The following is a 25,060-nucleotide window of genomic DNA, read 5'->3' on the forward strand; positions in this document are numbered from 1 at the left end:
TTATGCAGAAATTTCAATTTCATTTGTATGAGAGGGCCCTTTCAAAAGCGGGGAGGGGTCTCGAACCATATTTAGAACCTTCTCCGGACCCAAAAAAGGCATTTAAATTTTCATGCCGATCGCTTCAGTAGTTTCCGAGTCTATAAGGTTCAGACAGACAGAAATTCATTTTTATGGTACTGTTTGTGTGACGACTGTTTCTTTTGTATTTTAGTAAAAACGGCTACTCAGTCTAAATTTAGTAAAACGAGTATGTTATTTACCCTATATTTAGACTGAGTAGCCGTTTTTACTAAAATATGTATTTTTATGTATATAGAAGAAGATTATTAACGATTAAAACTCTTTCTGGTATTTAGAATATATTGTCTGATGCCATCTTCGGTTTTATCTTTTTTACTTCGTTATATACGAAAGGAGTGCAACTTTCTCCTAGGACTGTAAGTCTCGATAATAACGACAAAAAAAGTTCGCAGTACTAAAAATAATAACTACACAGCATCATTACTTTTTAAAAATAAATTGTTTGATTCTTACATTATTTGTCGTTCAAACCTATTCCTAGACAATAAATAATAGTAGATTGCACATTCTCATTCTGTACAAACATTATAATTCTGCGGTAAACTGAAGTAGCTGTCTGCTTTTTGTTACAAAAGAAGCAGAGCAAGAAGAAGCAATTTCAAACAAGCTAAAGGTTGCGTCACTGAGCGAACAATCAAACCGACGTCATATATTTAGAGTCAAACTAACAAAAGTAAGTAAAACGCATCTCAAGCAACATGTGCTCGATGCAACAATAATAGCCTATTCAGATTACGCCATTAATGACATAATAATTGGCGTTTCAGGGTAAATACGCTTTATGATGTCATTATTTACGTAATATTCCATACATTTTGCGCTGTCAAAAGATACCCGCTAAAAAGAGTCATCAAGAATTTATTACGAACAATTATTACGAGAGAGCTTTCGTTCTAACTGGAATGCAGGGAGAAATTCAATAAAACAAAACTGATAAGCGTCACGCTCTCTTTACCAGGTAGAAAATTCTCTCTGTTTTCATTTCGTTTCGTAGTTGACAGTCATGCTCTTTCTGTCGCAGCAGGGTCGAATGCATGTTAGATGGAAATCTTCTGAGCGCTGAAGAATAACTCGGATTGTGATGGTTTTGTGGAAAGCATTTTATATGATGAAAAATAATGATGACAATTATTTATTCTCCACTTATTCAACATGAATTGTTTAAAAAACAGATGCTCTCTAGAATTAACATGAAGTATTTAACTTAAACCTAGATTTAATAGAACAAATCGAATAAATTTTCAAAGTTCAAGGGCCAATGCGGAAGACAATTTAAAACGTAGGAATGGTTGTAAAACGAATATATTTGATGAATAAACATGATTTCATAAATTGTTTCAATTCTGTTCATTGAATGGCTTAATATACTTTAGATTTCAACATTTTTCACGTGGGACAACTGTACGATTTGAATGGGATGTATATATAAAGTAGAATAACCTTAAATAAAACATGGATTGGTAATGCATTAATTCATCCAAAATCCAGTTTAAATTATATCACATTCACACGATTCGATTTAGCTGTATCAGCTGTAGTTAGAAGCTGTATCATTGATTGTCGAGTAGAACGCAATGGTTCAGTTTCCATTTTTGAAAAAAAAAATTAAATTGCTGAGTTGCCCTTCATACATGGAGATACTGGTGGAAATACATTTTAGTTCGATAATATTTCTTGAAAATTGGTCCAATCGTCCTTTTTTTATTTATTTGTGAGAATTCCCAAAAGTAATTAAATTTTTCTATCAAATCTCCGTTCGATCATAGTACAGAATCAAAATACTTTTTAAACTAAAAATAAATTGAGGAATAGTCTGATTCCCCGAAGAACGGCGCACCCAACTAATGAATGTAGCTTCGCTCATTATCCTTAATAAAACTTCAAATATTCTTCGAAAATCCCTTTTCATATTTTTTTTCGTAGAAACTTTGTTCAGAAAAAATGTTCGATTGTCGCCACACAAATGCTTGATTTCGCAAATTAAATTTTAAAACTCTCCTTGAATTCAACCCTGTATTAGCGTGCATATGAGACAACATGGAAACGTCAAGATATATTATCTTGCTGCAGTCTGAACACCTCGTAATAATTGGATACCCTCTCACTTAACAAAGTCATATATAGCCCAATCTGAATAGGCTATAACTCCTGGTAACACACAACGAATGGTAAACGAAAACAAAATTCTCGAATATTCCATACCAGGCATTTTTAAACACCGTCAATGCTTATCTTTTCGCTGAAAGTGGAAAACGGCTGCTTCACCAAGACACGAGTCAAATAATTTGAACGCTGATGTTGGTTGGTTGCTGTTCATAGCAACATTTGCCCTGCTTGTATGTAAGCTACAGTTGTTTATACATACCCTTCTGCATTATTCACCAAGCTGCACAAAGCACTTTTTGCAATTTGGAGAATGGAACAATATCGATACCATCGATTCACAACGATACGATAATTGATTTAATTCGCTAAGTTGAATTTAATTTTTAAATTCCTGAGGTGACACTCAAGCTGATAATACTTGCGACTTAGCAGATATTGCTAGGTATCTGGTTGCATGGAATACGTAACATACGTGTGGCCACCACTATCATACGTAATGGATGATTAAATTACGAATAAATCATATTATCGTTTAGTCATAATTGTTGAACAAGTTCGTTCAACAGAATATGAGGACGGTGTAGCATCAGGTTTCGCAATTTGCCGGAATGAGCTGTCCGCTTCGCGACGCACGTGTTTCTCCGCGATAAGCGCAAGCCGGCTGCAGCTGTATAGGATTGTAAGTGTTGTAGTTCGTATGGGTACGATAGCACGACTACAGCCGAGGGCTTGCATATGGTTCGCGAACAGTGGGAGAATTCATTTCAAAACAACGCTGATGTATTATAAATAATTGCATTATCTGTACTGGCAAGTGGGACATTACTGCCATACTGCTTAGTACCCATTATAGCAACCATTCACATTTGTTAACTAACAAGGTTTCTAAGCTAAATTACAATTCGTATATTCAATTCAATCCAATTTGATATTATTGTAAGGACTCCGCCGACGTTTTAGTGTTAAGTTCTTTATTAATTTCGATCGTAGTGCAATTCAAGAGTAGTTTCAATAATTTAGTAATTTCGTTTTGTTCTACACTATACTATACTAAGTTCTAAACTATACTAAGTTTGTCAAAACATTTGGGTAGATTTTTACGAGGTTGTATTTACGCCGATTGTTCTTTATGCGACTATTTTTAGGCGGATTTTAGGATTGACGCGTTTTTTTCAAGTTTTTCAAGCAAGGAAACAAGAGAGAACGTGCATTATTTTATTTTGTTAATTGCTTTATGCTGATTGTGTGCCGTAATATCTAATCATCATTCCTATCATTGTGGGTTATTTAGACGGACGCCAGAATTACAGACCCCACGTTACAATTATTTTATGCAACATTAAGATATACAATCGACATGTAACAAATAACAAATTTAAATAATGTGATGAGAGAGACACCATTTTTCATTCATTCAACCATTTTTCAATATGAGTATTTTTACTTAGCAACTTTTGTTTTCCTTTTTCAGAGCCATGTGGGATGTAATGCTGAAGACAGTGCGATGCGAGATCATCAGTTTCACCAGAAACGAGCAAATCGATGCTTATGTGCTCAGGTAAGTTTTTTTTCTCTATACGTAAAGCTTTCCGCTCTGTCCCTTTTAATGTCCACTTTACATGATGTCAGTAAAGAGCTTTCGGAAGAATTAGCTTCTCCTACAGATTTATTATTGTTAAATTCATTGTATTTCGTTATCTTCCGTTGTAACATACTTTTTGGTTACAGCAACAGTTCGCTAACTGGGCGCCTTTTAACTGGACTGTTTTTTAACTGGGCGTTCGCTAACTGGGCCAAAGCCCTGTTAAAAAGCAGTTATCCATCAAAAAACAACAACAAAGATTCGGTGACGAGGGGATTCTGAATGGTATATTCTTTAAGCTTCATGTAAAACACGATCACAACAATGCATCGCGAATTCCCTCGTCAACCCAGTTAAAGAGCGGCGTTCGTTAACTGGGCTGGTGTTTTAGCCCAGTTAGCGAACGGTTGCTGTACCTTGAGTATTTTGTCCTGGGGCCCTTTATCTCATCCGCGGGACGATTATTTGCATGTAGACATCAGGCTTTTTTCAGCAGGCTTACTAGAGCTCTGATCCTTGTACATACCTTTGTAGGCATGTTCTGGCATGTCGGAGGTGAACAAGTTAAACAGTAGGGGCCCGCTCTGCTGATTAAGACCCGGAATGTTCAGACTCACTTTATTCCCCACAGATTGTCGAATCCCTTTTCGGCATCTAGTAAGGCCATGGTGTGGGTTTTGAAGACAAACTTGTTCTATCTGTCTGGGAACGTTAGTAACTCGGGTCAAAAGATATTTTAGTTACCAGATAAAGATTGTCGCTTCGGTTCCCTTTGTTCTGCTGTCCGAAACATGTGTGGTACCTAACTGTCAAATCGTATGTATTTTTCCTTCGTTGACATTTAGATCCCCTATCCTCGCCAGCAAAAGATGTTCCGGACAGCGACGACAGCGACAATGTTTATCTTGTAACTAAATTATCTTTTCTCGGGTCGGTTTGTTTACGATTGATTGACTGCGCCAGAAATTAACTCAACAGACTCAAGTAGCCTGCGGAGAATGCCATTTCCAAACAGCTTGGATGAACCTGAGAAAGATCTGATAAAATGATGACTTTTTGGAAGAGGAAGGATTACGTCAGTGATGTGGATTACTCTCGCTCTAAGATTGCTTGAAGACAGATAAACGGAACATCTAAGGGCTATTGTTATCTAATGGAATCAAAGGTGAAGTGGACTGAGGCTTGGATTCTAGAGTTTTGGTTGATTTTCAAAATTGGAGAAATTATTATTTCTGACGTGCACCTTTGTGGCTTTGATAATTTTGCCGTTGACACGTGAGCACCGAGATCGCCTTTTCGATGCAACTCAGTTGCCGGTAGATTTCTTCAGGGGTTTCCGGCTGCGCCTTGTAGTCGACGTTGGAGTCAACAAACAGTAGAAATCGCTGCCAATTCACTCGATAGTAATGTAGCACTTTTGACGCCGGTTAACCGAGGAGTCCCTTCTACGCCTCCACCGTATAGTGATCTTTGCTGCGCTCCGATAGACGTTTGACTATTGTAGCATGGGCTCCAGATCGACTCAGTCAAGTGGGGGAATCTGGTCTCAGGATCGTGTAAGTAGTGGCCGTTGCTCCTAATAATACTGCTTGATACTTGATGGGCTACAGCTCTTCGATGAACCTACCCCAAATGGAGTATCCTTCTCCACTGGACTCGATCCTGGGCCAATCGCTTCCAGTCGCCCTGAACATTGAGCGCCCTCAGGTCCTCTTCAACTACAAAAAGTCATCGTGTACGCGGCCTCTACTAAATATGATCTTCGCTAGACGTTCTTCCGGCATACGAACAACGTGACCAGCCCACCGTAGTCTGCTGTGTTGTAGAAGCTTAATAATATCCAGCCCTTTATACACCTGGTACATTCGTGATTCATGCGACGCCGCCAGATACCTAATAATATCCTAATAATATCATTTCGATTACCGCAACTGTTGCTCTACACTCGACGCTTGGCATTCAGGTCGCTAGTGAATGTAGTGACCTTGCCGTCGAAGGGATGCCCCTGAACAATCGCCGACTTCAGCTTGAGTTGGGCAGTACGCCACGATAGTGTAATGGATTATAGGCGCTTGTCCGGATTAAGGCAATGGTGGATGTGATCCCTTCTTTGAAAATTGGCGTTTGCCAGAAATGAAGCAAAGGTGGATAAGATCCATTAAAACAAAAAAGGCCGCTTGCTCCGATTAAAGCAAGGGTAGATGTTATCCCTTCTTTAAAATTGCTTTAAAAGTGTTTGCCCGTGTTTGAATATGGCAATTGTGGATATGACATCTTCTTCAGAAGTAGACATTTTGCCTAGACTTGCTGATATAACTTCATCAATGAAAGCAAATAGCTGTCTAGTATGACTTAATGTGATATTATCCAATTAATTCTAGATAAAATTCAGTTTTTGAAATGAAGTCTGCGTCTGGAATGAGGCGAAGAAATGTGATATCCATTCGTAAACAGTTTGTTGGGTATTATACAAACGTTAATTTTATTTTTTTATAAATTGTTTCCATCTTTTTGAAAATTGTCTAATATGTTAAATAATCCCATTTTATGGAAACTAATTATACCGAAATCCCTTCATTAGTTAAATTTGCCAAATCCCCGTTATACTAAATTACCTTCTTTATATAATTCTTTAGCCACCATTAATAATCGGAATTTCCAGTTTTACTATTTTAGGAGAATGGTACATTTTGGCGAAATACGTTCTTCCCAATGGTCTATTCTGAGAAATGGCTTCCTGGCACATCGTCACATGGTCCTTTCTAGCAAATGGGTACCTGACAAAAAAATAAATTAATTAATTATGAGACTGATATGCGAGTGGTGCAGTGTAAATTTATTGGCTGTCATTGATACTGATGAGAAGTATGATGTCCGATTTCTATTGATGTTTTTAGAGTTTTAGCGGATGGTCACCAAATAACTTGTTTTGATGTGTTGGTTTTTGCGGTTGTTCGATTGACCTTTTTATAGTGAACCAGAAATTCTAGGCTAATGATTCTATTCTCTTCATCTTCAAACAAAAAATCCCATTGCATCACTATTTGGCAGACACCGTTGCCGAAGGTATATTTGAAGTCGCCGAGGCCTGATCGTTAACGTGCTTTTCAACTATTTTTTTCACGTAGGTCAACTGCCGTGATTTGGGTGATCCGTTTACATTATCTACTTTGTAGGGAGGTGTAATGGTAACGTCTTGAAACACAACTATGTTAGGTCCTTGCCACGATACCTGGTTGATAGTTCGTGCTATGGCCAGGAACAGATTCTGACCCTCCTGACTGACTCCGGCATCCAGCGCCGAAACTTGCCGCTTCTTCTGTTCTATTTGATTCCGTACTCGTGTGCTTAGGCATTGTAGATTCAATGACTGTGGTGGATCAGGTATAGAGTTTACTTCCTTTTTGACCTGGACATCGCTACAGAGCGCCATATTGAGAATGTACACATCGTTCAACTTTGAAGTGTTGCTGGCAGATGAACATTTCAGGATCAACATTTTAGTCTGTTGATCGAAGGCCAACACTTCGCCTTCGATGTTCCGATTGTAGCACGTTGTACAGGCCACGGTACTTCCGATAGAGAAGCAGTCCTGAACTACACCACTGCCGTAATCTGGAAAAGTGACGTAACAGCCATTTTACAACAGGCATGTTTTCCATTTTTCTATTAAAGAGCGCGATGAGTAGTATTCGTTAACACCATTTTTGGAAAATGGTGTATACGTCACTTTTTCAGATTACGGCAGACCAGCCATTTTTCTGTTTTTTCCAAATGGATAAAGAAACTTTTCCGTATCTACTGGCTGCTGATGGCTTTCACTGCATCCACAATCTTCAAATCAAAAACGTTGTTTAATGTCTGCTAGAAAACTTAGGTTTTGTACACACACTCACACACACACGCATACACACGTGCACGTGACAGATATTTGCTCAGCTCGTCAAGCTGAGTCGAAAGGTATCAGTGGTTCCCATCCTTTTCATGATCGCGACCCCTTTTACGATAAGTTAAGTGGCCCACGGCCCCCTGGATACGACATGCTGAAATAAAGAACAAACCTACATTTTTTAAAGTCATTTTATTTCAATATCTAATATGACATTCTTCAGTAGTAATTCAGTGTGATTGTTGTACTTGCATTTGCGATTCCAGCTTCAGCATACGAGTTTTGCATGTCTGATACAGCCGATCTCAAATCGTAATCAATGTTCAATCTGTTTCTCGCTTCGGTTTTCATCAAAACTGACTCATTTTTTTTCACCGAATAAATCAGAAAATGACGAACCCTTCCGCCAAATATTACAAATTAAAATCTCGGGTACTTTTTCAAAACGATGTATGTCGCAAATTGTAAACAAACCCGTTTTTAACAGCATATGGCATCAAATTCATCTAAAAATGTGTATACATCTTCAAAGCTACATGAAAATGTATTTTTAAAAATGTAAATCAATTTTTTGCAAAACGGTGTAACATCATTGTTGAAAATATTGCACATACACCACTTAGCAGAAAATGTACTTTAAAAAGTTTTTCGAACAACTTAATAGTTTAAAACGTGCGTCTGCTTGTACTTTTCATCACTGATTTCAAAATTAGGCATGTTGCTTGAAAATTCTGATTTTCGTTAAGAAAACATTTTACGTTGTTTTTCTGCAGCAAATGTTGTTACGTCGTGTTGTAAGAGTTGCATTTTTGTCGCATGTGCGTGAAACGTTTCAACTTGACGCAACATTTCGACGTCTCAACAATGCAGCGTACGGAACAGCGTAACATTTCGACGAAAGTAGCATGACCTCGGTCATGCTGACGTATCAAGACGACGTATGTGATTTATCTGTTGCAGAACGTTGTAACATATATTTTTATCAAAATAACTGAAATGTTCACACGCAGTTTAGATTTCAGAGTCAGTGACGATGAACCTTTTCATAATGTATCGTTGAGGTGTATTCAATTGCAATAAAAATGATTAGTTTCTAAATAGGAATAAAAATGAAATCTGAAAACTTCCAAGCTCATTTTCTCAGCTTGATCAAAATGTTACATACGCCGGTTTGAAAAAGTTCCCGAGAAATATTCATTCTGGATTTCATCGGCAAAGCTAGTCACGGTCATTGTAAACAAACCAACCAAACCAAACCAACAAATTTAAACCTTTGCTTGCATAATGTCTCTGAACTGAATCAGATTGGTTTCCTTGCCCTGTAACTTCAAGTTCAGCGAGTTTGGCTGATGTCTGAAAGGTGAGCAAGAAGGTTTTGAAGAAGAATTCATTGAGATTGACAAGCAAAAAAAGTCTATCCAAGCTTTCCAAGAAAATAGATTTCATTCCTCAATTCAAAAACGTTAAGAATATTGCCTTTTGATAACTAACAAAACGGCAGTGTAGAAAAGAAGTACCTCGTGATCTGCATTCATTTATTTGTAGAGTTTTTTGTTCAAACATGTGCTTAGAGCTACAGATTTCATTCATAATTAACAGTATCCAGCTCTGTTTTTGTAATTGTTGAGTGTCTTACAAGTAAGGACATATCGGTGAATCTTGCAAGGAACGCCTTTGGCATGTCGAGCAAGTTATATTCTTTTCTCTGAAATCCTAATTTTGATCCAAGCATGGTGCACCATAAGTACGAACTCCCCCAACTTTTTCTTACTGCTTGCCATCAGATTCAAAAAACGAATTTATTGCAGTAAGGATTTCGTAGCTTTTGGTAGTGTAGTTTTCGAATCACTACAGAAAAGAAACTCTTCTTTCAAATCTTTCTTATTGTGAATAAACCTAATAAATAGATATTTGTACAAAATAAATTATATAATTATACCATGAAAACGTGCTCATGATAGTCAAACCACAAAAAGGGAATTCTTTGCAAAGGTCTCACGGCCCCCTAGGGGGTCGCGGACCACCGGTTAGGGAACACTGCACTACGAGACTCCGAGGCTTCTATAAAATGTTCGGTTTTGGAGTGAAATGATAGCCTTTCAGTACATACAACTTCGTTGTACGAGAAAGGCAAAACATAGAGCTACACATTCACCATACATCTTCTTCTTCAATGGCTCTACATTCCAACCGGAACTTGGCCAGCTTTTCAACTCAGCATTCTATTAGCATTTCCTCAGTTATTAATTGAAAGCTATTCTATGCTCGCCATAGCATGAGTATGTATGCCCAGGGTGTCGAGAAGGTTTCCAACCTGAAAACATCCTAGACCGGACGAGAATCGAACTCGTCATCTCCGGATTGGCAATCCTATGCCTTTGCTCGCAAGGCCACTGGAGACCCACCATACGCATACATCACTTATCGAAATTATTCTGAGATGAGCTAATGGCAATTAAAACAATCTCGCACTAAATCATCGTACCATGTCTGGGTAATCAGTGTAACAGGGTGTAATCAATACACAATGGCACCACCGAATTTTCCGTCGAATGCAGTTTCTGCGATGATATCAAAATGACTGGTAGTGCATTTCATCTGATTATTCAAACTCATGATTCAGGCTCTTACGCGAGTTTTTACTAGTTATTAGCAGCAAAAAGCCAACTTTTGCTTACACAATACTAACCTGACATCGTAAAAGATTAGTAAGTGAAAACAAAACGTTCATAGTTTCTGCTTATTCAACAAAACAAAACGGTCATCGTTTCTGCTTATTCGATTGAAAGTTGTTTAGATTACCTACATCAACAATAACACCCATCAGACAAAGTATTTGAACCTAACAGAAACTCCTCTCGTCGACCAGAAGCTAACGCAAATTTAACGAGCATGCGAGTGTTGTATTTATCTTGAACAAGTCCCGTCGCTGTCGTCGCAAAGCAAATCAGCTGTTGTTCTCGTCTGAGCAGGCATTCTAATTCGCCTTGATCGGGGGGAAACTTTCCGTTCCGAACTAAAAATAAACATTTTAGCAAGCATTTTTCTGTATAGCTACCTAAACATAAACACCAGGAATCGAAAGTGAAGCAAATTTTCAAAATGATGACGAACAAGCAAGGGATGACGACCCAAAGACACTTGTTATTATCTGAAAATAACCGGCCATCCGAACCAGAATCGCTGTGGCTACCAGCAGTGCAATATTCTGGGTATTAGATAACGTTTCGTTGACCTATGGATTTTCTTCTGGCTAACAATTTGCAACAGTGTGTCTTCAGCTGATTGTTGCGTTGCTAGGCCCGCGTACTCGGCTTCGCTCGACTCCATTCAGTAAGCTTATCAGAATTTAGCCGGGTAGTGACTTAGACGTGAGAGTTGATTGGAGTTCAAATATTACACAATCATGTATTGATAAGGTACTATCAACTGATTTGATTAGCGTACTCTGAAGCTGATATAATAAGTGAATGCTACATGGGATGTTAATGTAGTATCAAGAAATAATAGCTTCTGATTGAGTCGTTTTGGAAATATGATCATCTCTAATTGGCATCCGATGGTTACGATATGAATTGTTTATGAATGATTCATGTCAGGTAATTTCATCTAGGTGCATTTGTGCATTTTTCTTTCAACCCACAGACAACGAATCATGATATTTTGTTTGATATTTTTATAAGGTTCATTATTCGTAGCACCTCTATTAGGGTGGCTCAAAAAACACTTTTTCAAATTTTTTGATGGGCCGCCCTTTTATTCGGTTCTTTTTGATGCCCTGATACTCTGGACAAAATTTCAGCCAAATCGGTCAACGTTCAGGTGGTGCTAAACTCGTTGGAAGTTTATATGGAAAAATGTATGCAGAAACATCCAAAAACAGTGATTTGCAGTTGGACGGCACAATTCACGATCAAGAACCATGATACTCATTCAGTTCTTATAGATTTAAATACAGAATGTAATGCTGAAAACCATGAGAAGATTAGAGTTTACCACGCAAAGATATTAGCATTTTACTGGAGTGTTCTAGGGGTGAATTTATTTCTTTTCAAAGGTAAAAGGAACGAAATTTGCTCAAACCCCACTTCAGAGAAATGCTAATAACTTAGCCGGACAAACTCTAATCTTCTCGCGGTTTTCTGCATAACATTCTGTATATAATTCTTTAAAATCCGAATGAGTATCATAGTTCTTCATCGTAAGCTGTGCCTTCCAACTACAATTCACTGTTTTTGGATATTTCTGCATACATTTTTGCATATAAACTTTCAACGAGTTTAGCACCGCCCAAACGTTGATCGATTTGGCTGAAATTTTGTCCAGAGCATCAGGGCATCTAATAGAACCGAATAAGAGGGCGGCCCATCAAAAAAATTGAAAAAAGTTTTTCCCATACTAATTTGAGCCACCCTAACCTCTATATTTAGATACGTTAGTAATATTAAATGTGATGATGACGTAAAATTTATATAATATAGGACAAGGAAAAACGAATAGTTTTTTTTTATTTGAAATTGTTGTAATTAGCATTCATTATTCGTTTGTATAGGGATGCTTGAAACACCGCAAGAATATAGAGACTATAAGTTAAGCATTTAATTTTGCAGATTTTTTTTGAATAGTTTTCTCAACTTATAAAAAAATAGTCTAGAGAGAACTCTTACTAGGTTCATTATTTTATGTTTTAATTAAAGCAAGACGCTATACTCCGTTATCCGCGTATCTATGTATGCATCTTATTTTTTACGACTACTGCATCATTACATTACTTGAAAATCAAAACAATCAAACAAAATTGGTTTACATTGTTGCAAGACTCCTCCCTCAGAATGGGGAATCCCAAAGTGGTACTTGCAGCGAGCTATTACCCTTCAATGAGCGTACCTATATGAATGTATGTCTATCATAGCCTTGAATCGTGTAGGTGCATAATGAATGCTCGCTTGACGTTGTCTGCGAATGTGAATCGATTTCTGCCTTTCGTGACAGAGTCAACGTGCGCGCTGTTGATGGTTGATGCGAATTCGCTATTAGGAGCTAATTGGTACGTTATGAGCTGATTCAGAACTAGATAATGGTACCTTTATCCAGAATAAAAAGTGGCTGCGATCGTGCTAGCACGGGCTGGATGTACAACGTGCTAAGCAGTAGGGTACCAACATGTATTCTCGATAAAGGATCCATTCCTGTCGCAGATCAGCAAACGATTGATATTTCAGTATTTTATTGCAAAAAAAATCCATTTTCCATTTTCCAAAGACAGCGGCGGCGTTATATCCGTTCAGGGCGCTTTTTTTTACAAATTTATTGTTCAACATGACAAAGCCACCTACCCCCCTCCACCCACATTCTTCATCGCACCTCAAGTCTTCACGTAGTTAGTACATGAGTCCCATAGGACATGTAATAAACAATAAAGTGAAAAATGCAGAGCACATGCTAAAAACATCACATACGGATACGATGCCTTTGCATAATTTTATATTAGCAGATTTTTTTTCATCGGGAGAGAAGGTTTAATGGAATTGTGTACAATACTCGATGTTCTATTGGACTTATTGAAAACATGAATGAATAGAGGTAAATACCAGATGATTGGGCCCTCCTTAGCCGTGCGGTAAGACGCGCGGCTACAAAGCAAGACCATGCTGAGGGTGGCTGGGTTCGATTCCCGGTGCCGGTCTAGGCAATTTTCGGATTGGAAATTGTCTCGACTTCCCTGGGCATAAAAGTATCATCGTGCTAGCCTCATGATATACGAATGCAAAAATGGCTTAGAAACCTGGCTTAGAAACCTCGCAGTTAATAACTGTGGAAGTGCTTAGCTGCGAGGCGACTCTGTCCCAGTGTAGGGATGTAATGCCAATAAGAAGCAGAAGACCAGATGATTCAACATTGTCGAAATTTCATCACCTTTGACCTTGTTGATTTCTTTGCAGTGCAGAGATAAGCTGCTCTCAATATTCTGAATCTTTCTGAAAAAAAAATCGTCGCCACTTCACAACGGGGAATCAATCGACACGTTCATGCCGCTCCAGATAAGCCTAACCTACCGCGTGGCGGCATTCGATTCCTCAGTTCTAGCAGTGTTGATAAGGCTCAATAAGGACGTCGTCGGATGCTCATTGACGGTGATCAATCGCAACATCAAGGCATCCTTGACTTTAGTTGATAACCTATCGTTCGAAAAAAAAAGAAACGGGACATTTTTTTTGCACATGTTCGGGTCGACGACTGGTGCCTAACCTGGCAACGCGTCATAGTCTGAATTAATTGAACCACGACTTGTTGGGAGGGCTCCTGCTGATAGCAGCGCGGTTGTAGATTGAAGTTGGATCTTTCTGGAACTTCGCTGGGAATTACCTACTTTGAAATGTGTATACATGATAACGATTTTGGTGGGACCATTCCGGATTTATAAAAAGTTTTAATTGATACGTAGTCGTACTAACCTTTGAATCTTTTTGACTCATAAATCATATTTCCCCCACAAAGCCTTTGAATGTACAATACGAAAAAGGAACCGAACCAGAGTGGGCGAGAACTCTTAATTCTCGCCTGACTTTTGAAAACGTTGAATTTACAAAAGAAAGGCTCTCTTTGTTTCACTTTCGATTATTACAAAGCCATACTAACATTACCATCGGATTTTTAGTAGTGCTCTGAAGAAAATAACTTTATCTAGCGTGCTGTATTAAAAATATTGCAACAAATGCAAAACTAGCCTAAATATTAGCGAAAAGGCGCGTAATGAAAGAGAGTCTCTTATTTGGACATACTACGTTTTCAAAATTGTGGCCATGTTGTTAGAAATTTTCGATTTACGATTCCATTCCCACTAATGGTAAAGTTTGCAACCTGCATTATGTAGGTATTACGCTTTGAGGCTTATGGCTTAAATTGTGTTCACTTATGAAGTAGGGAAGCGTCTCCAGTTGTGGGCCTAGTTGCTTTTTTTTTCGCTCATAACTTTTTTTTCAATGTCAATATTATACAGACGAACACCAATGCAAATTTTTTCCAACTATTGTTTTACACCAACGAGTGTTGATCATTGACCCAAAAAAATGTATCCTGTTGTTGAAAGCTACCTTTTAACATTCCGGAATTCGCACCGTAAATACAACACCTTCGAAAAAATACGGTTGTCGCTGCGAGACTGCGTGAGTGATCCAGGACCATGCGAGTTTCGGAACGTTAAAGCCGCTCGAAATAGAAATAAAAATTAAGTAAAATGCCGGCTACAAAGAGCGGATGCTCGGCTATAAAGCAAGACCATGCTAAGGGTGGCTGGGTTCGATTCCCGTTGCCGGTCTAGACAATTTTCGGTTTGGAAATTGTCTCGACTTCCCTGGGCATAGAAGTATCATGTGTTAGCCTCATGATATACGAATGCAAAAATGGTAACTTGGCTTAGAATCCTCGCGGTTTGAACTGTGGAAGTGCTGGATGAACGCTAAGCAGCGATGCGGATGCGACAATGTCCCAGTGGGGGATGTAATGCCAATAAGAAGAAGCAGAAGAAGAAGATTTAGACGATACATGCTGTTTAAATGTATGTTGGCAATCCAAGATCACTTCCAAATCCTTGATATGGTCTATGCGAGCAATATCTACATCCAGTAAACGATAACTGAAGTGAATCGGATTTGTTCATTTTTGCAATCACAATGTCTTGATTAACTTTATCGGATGCAGCGACCAGGTTCGTGTAAATCACATCAGTCTGTGCACGTTGTACCATGCTATTGGTTATATAAGAAGTCAGACAGAGCAAGTTGGTAGCTGTGGATCGCCCAGACGTGAAGCCATGTTGGTTGTATGAGAAACAGTTTGCAATGGGCCTCAAGTGGTTCCAAAATAATCAGCTCGAATAATTTGGACACAGCATTTAGCGAAGTGATCCCACGGTAGTTATTAATATCACGTTTGTTGCCCTTCTTGTGAACCGGAAACATGTTCGCAGTTTTCCAGCAAGCAGGAAAAATACCACTGTTGATAGATTTAAGCCGAGAAGAAGCACGGATAACCATCGTTGCATCAATGTCGATGGAGCCAAGAGTCAGATGTCCTGGGTGTTGTCATTGAGCGTCGTGGAAGAAGGTAATCCAGATTCCTTACGTTGCTCATCGACATATTGCCAGAAGCGTTTAGGAAGCGACTTGAGGTGTCGTTGAATATTGAGCTGATATCGAGAGTATAACACTCCTGACAGGCTCGCTTGTATTCGTTATTGAGCTTAACATAATGGTTGCGAAGTGAGAGTGAACGATGCTTGGTAAACTGCCGCAAACAGCTATTTTAGTAGTTTTCAATCGTCGCAGCGAGCTAGAGTACCAAGGAGGACTAAGTATAGAGTACCAAGGAGCAACGTCGTTCTTTGGAACGATATACGCCAAGATGTTGGAAAAACTTTGCGGTGCAATATTCACATATTGTAGTTCCAATCGATGGAGAAGAGTAGTTCAGCGATGTTACGATGATCGGATTTACGAAAATCGAAAGGTATGGATTCATGAGTAGTATTGACATTCAGAGGTCCAGGCGCCGATTATTCTCGTTAGCGATAAAATTAACTTGAATTAATGCTGCTGAACAATAACTGTCGAGTAGCTTTACCGCTCCGGTATGTAAAGAAGAATGATCGGTGTCCGAATAAAGATAGCTGTTGGGTGAAGGTCTCCACGTTATGTTTGGTAGATTAAAATCCCCCAGAACTATGATCTCATCAAAAGCAGTTGCTATTTCTAAAATATAGGAAAGCGAACTGCAGTTTGCTTCAACATATGCTGTATTCCGGACTCGGTCGGGTTCGGGTGGGATATACAGCGTCGGATATACAGTCGAGGCAGTCCCACGAAGGGTTTACAACAATTTTTGATTTGAGACTAGAATTCACGGCAACCAGTACCCCGCCTCCTATGCTTTTACGACTGGAATTTCGATCACATCGAAAAACCTCGTCAAGGTAGCCTCACACCTCGGGAATTTGTTCCGCGGATTTTTTCCCCATGTATTTTTACATATGCGATGTTTTCGGGATTTGAGCACGGAAAATCAAAATCCCGGCCCCATTTAAAATGCACGGGGACCAAAATCCGGCAGAAAATTTTCCCGAGGTGTAAGGTAGCCTTAAAGGCTACCTTACACCTCGATGACGAGAACGATGATATCGAAGCACTGATCAGACGCTGCATGGTGATAATTCTCGGCCGTAGAATTAATGCTACCCACATTTTGGTAGGGGAAACTGGACACACATGATCTCCACTTTTTGTTTACGATATTTCTCGATGTACCATGCATACACTGTTCGAACGAATCATGTACATTTACATCAAATATCATGCACATAATTGGAGCATGATAAACGATAGAAATTTCCATTTCATTTTATCTTTAATCACTTATCATCTGTTGTTTTAAATTTACATTTTCTATTTTATGCTATATAAATAAAAAAAAATCGGTTAACATGAGAATCGAACTTAGGGCCGCGGAGTGATAGCCCGTTCCGATACCACTCTACCGTCTTCACTTCTTGAAACTGACGATGCCCAAAGAGTAACAGGTTCTGAGTTATGGCGATTCAAACATAAAGTATCGAACCCGTCGTGATCGGGTTCTGGCTAGGATGTGAAGTTACATGCACTGAGTAGGCGTATGCGCATCGTCAAGGGGGAATATCTGACTGCATGAAGTGCAAGATTTTGAAGTTTTTCCATCGATTTAAGTAAACGCCTGATGAAGTACACCGATGAAATGCAGCATCATGGATGCTGCTTTGTAGTCGTAATGAAAAATCTTCACTTTAGTATGACGGTGGTCGAAAACGAAGGTTTCCCGCTGCATTTGCAGCTGCCTTGATGGAATTGTTTGTTTTGTTTACCGAGATCGTCGCAAGCGTGGCCATATCTTTAGTTTCGGTTCACATAATATCATGTAAACTTAATTGTTTATAAATGAATTTTCAGGGTGAATAAAGTATTGTTTTCAATAAAGTGTAGTCATAATGGTAAGGTGCTGTATTTATACGGTTTAATTCATGCTCTGTTTATGTGCATGATTTTCAACGCATAATTACATTGAGAAAACGATTACATGATCTGCATTTACATTAGTTTTATTGATTACATTACCAGTAGAAGTCAAATTTTTTTGCTGTGTAGATTTGCACGCTTCTTGATGGTCTTGATAAAGAATTTTATAAGCTATTCAAAAACGTCATTTGAAGCAATTATTTGTTCATGCAAGTTACCAAAAAACCGATTTTGTCGAAAGATAGAAATTTTGGCATTTTCAAAACTTGCGGGAGACTTGATCCCCATATAGGGGGAAATAAATCCCTTTATGAGCTGAACATGTTTAGGTTCTTCCAAGTCTAATGAAAGGTTGAATCGGTCTAGCCTCAAATCCTAATAATTCTTCATAGTCTGTCGTTATATCAGTCGTGCGAAAATTAAATATTGTTGATATTAGGCAAGGCAAGTATTTTAGTTCTCGAATAGAGTAATAGTGACAGATAGAATGTCTGCTATAGCAACAAAATTGGCATGGTGATGATGATTTATCTGCAAACCATTCACACTAAAAGACAGTAGTCATATCACGACAACCATGATGTTCCCAAGAGGATCTCTCTTTATGATTGATACAGTTATGATACCAAAAATGGTTGATCGATACATAAATATATCTTTGTAATTTTAGGATCTAATTATTCTATTAAATTGTTCAAAAAGGTTTCTTTATATTTTGATCTTCTTGCCCTCAGATGCATTCAATCTATTCTACAATCATTCTAAGTAGCTGAAACAGTGACACATTCTCACCCCTATTTGACCCATTGCTTCCCTGACGACGGTACATCGAGATCGCCAGGCTACTACCAATACCACAACCATGATCATACCAGGATGATGACTTCATACATCAATATGGTACTATCGCGCATCTTCATTTTTATAGGGCGTGTTATTATTACACATGCGTTTTTTCTTAAACGACTGACCAAAAGATGTTGAATGAGCCTATTATTAAAAATTCCTTAAGAAGATTTACAAATAAATGGTGATTGTAAGCAAACTTCGCCTAGTTCAAATGGAAAAAAAATAATACCAGATCAAACAATACTGATTTTAAGCCCTGTGATTTGTTGAGTATTTTTAAAGCTTAATTTACACTCTTTTTCATTGAAAATAATGTTAAAATGTATTTAATAAAACTAATCAAAACTAAGTATGTTCAACTACACTTTGTTGCGGTTAATGAAATAAGGCTATTGAAAAATTCAAATTGCGCGTGTATCGTCTGATTAACAAAATTAAAGAGAAATTAAATTTATTTATACTTTTTAACTAGAAAAGAATTTTAACAGATCAATTAGTTACATACAATACAATAATATGCGACGGTATACAACAAACGCCTTAATATATGCAATATCGGGATCAAGTGTGTCCATGTTGAGTATTTATCTTGTTTTGTTTTTTGTATTCAATGGAAAATAAGCAATAGTTATTTGAATGAATTTATTCAATTCTACAATAATAAAACTTTGTCCGGTAAAAATTTGGTACGTTTTGGTTGGACATATTCAAAGTTATTAAACTTTTCTCCTTTGAAGAAAAAAAGGATTGAGAATGCTTAAATAATAAAACCTCTCTAAAACCCATATACATGAAGTAACTAATATCAAATGTTACTCAGATTTAATAGTCTATCTAATGGATTCGTTTGCACATATTACTGGTATAAAAATGTGATTAGTATTCGAGAAAACAGGGGGGGATCATGTGTCCCCGGGGATCATGTGTGTCCAGTTTCCCCTACTGATCCGATCGGCTTAAAAATTTGTATGCAGAGGTTTTTGGGGCCGGGAAAGCTTCTTAAGATGGTTCGAGACCACTTCCCTCTTTGGAAAGGGGGGCTCCCATACAAATGAAACAAAAATTTCTTCATAACTCGTAAATTAATCAAGCAAATGGAGCCAAATCTGGGATGGATCTGGATGTTTTGGAAGGAAAGATATGTTTTTGTGGTGGTTCAAAACCCCTCCCCTTCTGAAAAGGAGGTTTTCCATATAAATGAAACAATAATTTTCGCATAACTCGAGTGCTAATCTCACCCATTCAGGTCGAACGAGGGAGCTGCAATTTTCTAGGACAGAAATTTGGTGAGAAAATTCCATTGTATATATTGATAAATTATATTCAACGCATATGATTATATAAAAAAAGAACCATTTGAACCGATTGAAGCGATTTGGATAGGAAGAGTGGAATTGCCAACTTCCTGTTGTTAACATCTCGTGGATAAAGCCGGCCTCTTCTCCCCATCTATTGGGTCAATATGGGAAACGAAGGCTAGATTATAATATTGCATGTACGAACTTTCTTCTGGAAGGAGAATTTCATCCCGTGGATTCGCATAAGCGTCTTTGCTTATGGAACCGCCCCACCCATTTTTGGCCCTACAATAGCATAATCATGATCCAAATCGTTTGTCAGATATGGCCAGTGCTATCGGCAGGTGCTTTGTTACAATAAGGCTATCTGACGTTTATCATCTTTCTCTTGCACGCGCACAGACGGGATAGGGTTTGTTTTCATACGGAAACGCTTCCGAAGCGTTTCCGTATGAAAACAAATCCTATCCTTCGCGTGCGCGTGCAAGAGAAAGATGATTAAACGTCGGATAGCCTTATAGATGGTAGTATCATCATCATCATCATCATCATCATCAACTCGAGTGCTAATCGGAGAATAAATCAATATCAGGCGAAACGAAGTTCGTCGAATCTGCTAGTAATAAATAAACGAAAAAGGCAAAAAGTTGAATACAAAATATAACACTCGCTATTTTTCAATGTTTCGTTTTGATTTATTGCACTTGGGAAATTAACAGAAATGAAGGGGATTGGAAATCTCTGTATATATATAAATGAGTTTGCATTTTCTTTGGGACAATATAACTCACGAACAGATGAACCGAATTGCAAGATTATCTCACTAATCGATGTGAAATGATAGAACAATTCACTGGAAAAGTTGAACAAATGTAATAATACTACGTTTCCATGACTTCTAAGGGTCTGTCTCATCTGGAGAATTAAACTGAAATTAAACTTAAAAGTTACATTTCAATAATTATCAAATAACCCTGCTCGCAGAGCAAGATTACTTTTGACAGATATCGAATCATTTTGCATCGATGTCTTATTGGAAATGCTGGGCAGCACCAGCCATTCTTTTTACCGGGTTATTTGCTAATTTTCGAACTGTCACTTTTAAGTTTAATTCTCCAAATGAGATAGACCCTAAAGAAAACCATCAAGCTCGACCTGAAATCGATCTTAAGTGCGATGCTTCAATCATCTAAATAATTGACAGTTAGGTCGAAAATAAAACAACCCGAGCAAGATCGGGCATGTTCGTCTAGTAAAAAATAATTCAATAAATTGACGAAATAAAAAAAACTTCCTTGTTTTTTTTGAAGAATTTTCATGGAAGGTTGAAATTTTTATTATATTTTCGGTAGTATAAACTTGAAACCCCCTCCATAATAATTTTATTTGTTCCCATCTTATTTGTCTACTATTAATTACGTGTCCAGCTTAATTTGATAATGGGTACCTTGCGTGGACGCGGCGTGAACGCAGCTTGAAAAGCCGCTACCTGAATATCGGCCCGTAATATTCCCAAAAGCGCATTTGCACGAAATTCCACGCGGCGCTTAGACGAAAGGAACAACCACACCTTAGGAAACACCATGTTATCTCCCCATCGTCCCAATCGTGTATACTGACAGCAAAAAGTGCGGTGCGTCGATTCCCAAGGGGAGTGCCGCGTGTAATTTTAGGCAAATGAGTTAATATAAACGCTAAATAACCATATTTTATTGATTGTAACTATCAATGCTGAATGATTTTATTCTGCCAAACTTTGTATCAAATTGCCGAACACACATATTGAAAAATGTCTCAAATTCCAAACACATTCCAAATTTCGAAAACCACATTAAATGCACTAAAATGCAAAATTTCAACATTATTTCATTGTTAGACAACTATAATGTCCTTGATCTGACTGTTGCCGAGAGAATTTGTTTATTTATGCAATAGTAACAAAATATCTCAGATTAATGTGCATGTAATTTGAGCCTCCAAAATAAACGAAAGATTAAAAAATGTGCATGTGACGAGTGTTCCGAGTATGAGTCTGCTGGGGATTTGAGTCAATACGGTATAAAATTGATAATAGGATTAAAATTACCCGACTTGATGGTAAGCGAATTTCTATTAAGGCTCTGTCTCATTTGGAGAATTAAACCGAAATTAAACTTAAAAGTGACATTTCAATAATTATCAAATAACCCTGCTCGCAGAGCAAGATTACTTTTGACAGATATCGAATCATTTTTCATCGATGTCTTATTGGAATTGCTGGCTAGCACCAGCCATTCTTATGACTGGGTGATTTTTTTAATTTCCGAACTGTCACTTTTAAGTTTAATTCTCCAAATGAGACGGAGCCTAAAGCATACGCAAATATAATTTGCAAATGCAATTAAAGGCAAATTTCTGCTAAAGCAAGAATTTACTGAGTACCACGGTATGTATCCGACAGAATAAGCTTTCCTCTGCCAGGTACGTAAACGCTTGCCTTCTGGAATACATAAAACAATGTTTGTTAACAAAATAAGTAATGCTCACATCGCAAATCGAACCCAAATAGTTAAATGTTGAGACGATTCAAAGATCCAGGGTGACCATCACCGGAAGCTGTGACTGCTTGCTCTTCGGTAGTTTGAGTGGCTGGTTTTCCGTTGATGTCCCATATTTCTGCTCTGAGATGACGATGATGTCGGACGCAATCGACGACGACAATTCGGGACCGCTTTGCGATTTGGGCGTAACTTATTTTGTAAACAAACATTGGAAGGCGAATTCCTGCTAAAACAAGCATTTCATGAGGAAACCACGGTATGGATCCGATAGATTAAGCTTTCCTCTACCAGATGAGGGAATTAGTTTAGGATGAAAACGCTTGCATTCTCCGGAATTCATGAAGCAATGTTTGTTTACAAAATAAGTTACGCCCAAATCGCAAATCAGTCCCGAATTAGACGAACTGGGACAAATTTTGACATTTAGTGCAATTGATCAACCTCAGGTTAAATCAACAATGAAGTTTCAGAATCTTTTTCACACGCCTTTATCTGGTTTCTGGCGTTTGTGTTAATACAACGGGTATCCTTGCCATTTAGCCTGGCTTCTGCCAAATCACACCAAGAGGCAACTAAAAATTTCTCATTCATCGTTTAGCAGATTTAATTGATCACAAGTCGTATCGGACATCCTTTAACCTTGTAATTGAGGATATCTTACGATAAATGTTGATATGAAATGTTTTCCGTGTGTCAGGTGGGATTGTGAAGAAACCTGAAACGGTGTCCTTTTCACGAAACACGGATAGCACAGTGTAGAGAGCGACTATAATTCTATAGAACACATTAATGCAAACAGCGTAGACGATTGATTATTATTTTGAACGATGACTCACTGCTGAAAATACAAAAGAAATGACCCCATTGGCTGTTCTGTTATTTTTTTTTGTTACTCTAGGTGATAAATATAATGTACGGCTTGATACTTTATGAACAAAAATATTCACTACGCAATACCATACGTAGCGCTAACGAAGCACGTGAAAACAGAAAACTAATTCCAGTGGAAGTAAATAACTAATTAAATTCCTAATTTAGTCTTTTTGGCATCATTTCAACTCAACCGCTTTGGCCTGCACACTCTACAGTCTATACGCAAGCCCTAATTTTCCAATATATTCTTTCTTCTGTTTTTCATATTTCCCATCTGACGTCAATGGCAAACATGTAACCCCCGTACTCAATCGTGAACGACAACAAAATACAGCGAAAGCAGCATGTTCGTATCGCAGCGCCGTTGGATCCTGAAGACGTGCGGCACCACGACGCCGCTGCAGTGCTTGCAACCGCTGCTACGTCTCGCATCGGAGATCGCCGGCTATGGCGAGATAGAAAATCTCTTCTACTCGCGCAAGAACTTCAAGCGGCCGGAATTGCAGGTCTCTCCCCATCGTGGTTTCGAGGAGGAAGTCGCCTTCCTGGATTCATTTTTCGAAGATGGACGCGCCTACAGCCTGGGCGCGATTAATCGTGACTGCTGGCATCTCTACACATTGAGCCGCGGGGGAGGGGGCTCCGCTAACAAACAAATGCTGAACAACAATATCAACCACCACCACCATACTAATCACAACATGAGCAACGCACTCGCTCAGCTACAAAATCAGTCAGCCAAGATGAATTTGATTGAATCTCTGCAGTTACCTGATCCGGATCAGACCATCGAGATACTGATGACCGATCTGGACCCGAAAGTGATGGCTGTTTTTACCAAAGATGTGTGCAGCACGGCCTTGGAGGCTACGCAGGTATGTGTCCGGTTGTTTGCGGCTGGAAGGTTAGGCATGTAAAGAATTGTTTTTCATCTTTTTGCAGAAATCTGGTATCCATAAGCTGATTCCCGGAATGGTAATCGACGATTACTTGTTCGATCCGTGTGGTTACTCAATGAATGGAGTTTTCAAGAATGTAAGTATTTCGAAAACAATCATTTACCTATGCGTGAATACTAATGTTTTTATTGAACGAGAAAGGCAAAAATAATTCGAAGTGATGAGATCGTTGAACAAATTAAAATTAACTTCAGAGTAAAAAAGTGTTTAACACTAAGTTCAATATTTTTGTTAGAACATAAGAATAAAATCGGAGAATTCACAAACGGGCTTGGTAGTCATATGGCTACTGCTTCTGCCTCATATGCAGGAGGTCGTGGGTTCAATCCCAGGTCCGTTCCATTCTCCTACTTTGTATCTTTCTCTATATTTCTCAAATTCTAGCAATCGCTAGAACTGGAAATGGACTTCCAAACCGTTTCCATTACTATTCCTATACCTTCAACTTGAGTATTCTAACAGTAATCTGCTAGAATTGGAAATGAACTATAGAGCTCGTTTCCTACATCCAATTAGAAATTCCATCAGTAGCTTTTCTCCTATCTATCACTTTGGCTGCTCGTTAACCAAGACGGACCTCTGCCAAAAATTCCAACAAATTCCGCATGAACTCGTTGCAAGTGCAGAGGTATATTCGGCTTGCAGTGGGCATTGCATCATCATTTCCTCCTCGTTCCCTACATTGACTTGTATTCTGGCGTGGCTGGCGCGCCAGTATGGCCTAACAAATGAGATCACCAGTACTTGTACATTGAAGATGTGTGCTAGTCCCAAGCAAACATCTGTTGGTTCCCTGTGCAAGAACAGCTGATCTGGTCATAATGGAGTAGCAACTAC

At 38.4% G+C, this 25,060-nt stretch overlaps 2 protein-coding genes across 3 annotated transcripts in view; one reads left to right on the forward strand and one right to left on the reverse strand.

Moving 5' to 3' along the window:
- Positions 1 to 25,060, forward strand: part of LOC134212537 (S-adenosylmethionine decarboxylase proenzyme-like) — a 47,961-nt gene that overhangs the window by 16,934 nt on the left and 5,967 nt on the right. For both annotated transcript variants that reach the window (XM_062690498.1, XM_062690499.1), the window contains exons 2-4: positions 3,662 to 3,748; positions 23,599 to 24,139; positions 24,207 to 24,299. In XM_062690498.1, the coding sequence (XP_062546482.1) occupies positions 3,662 to 3,748; positions 23,599 to 24,139; positions 24,207 to 24,299 (721 nt within the window). The remainder of the gene's footprint in view (positions 1 to 3,661; positions 3,749 to 23,598; positions 24,140 to 24,206; positions 24,300 to 25,060) is intronic.
- Positions 6,612 to 7,373, reverse strand: LOC134216677 (LSM12 homolog A-like). Its single transcript, XM_062695522.1, has one exon. It carries the CDS (start codon positions 7,269 to 7,271, stop codon positions 6,813 to 6,815), a length of 459 nt encoding a protein of 152 aa, XP_062551506.1. The 5' UTR covers positions 7,272 to 7,373; the 3' UTR covers positions 6,612 to 6,812.

Source organism: Armigeres subalbatus, chromosome 2, assembly GCF_024139115.2.
Source record: "Armigeres subalbatus isolate Guangzhou_Male chromosome 2, GZ_Asu_2, whole genome shotgun sequence".
NCBI classification, from domain to species: Eukaryota; Metazoa; Arthropoda; class Insecta; order Diptera; family Culicidae; genus Armigeres; species Armigeres subalbatus.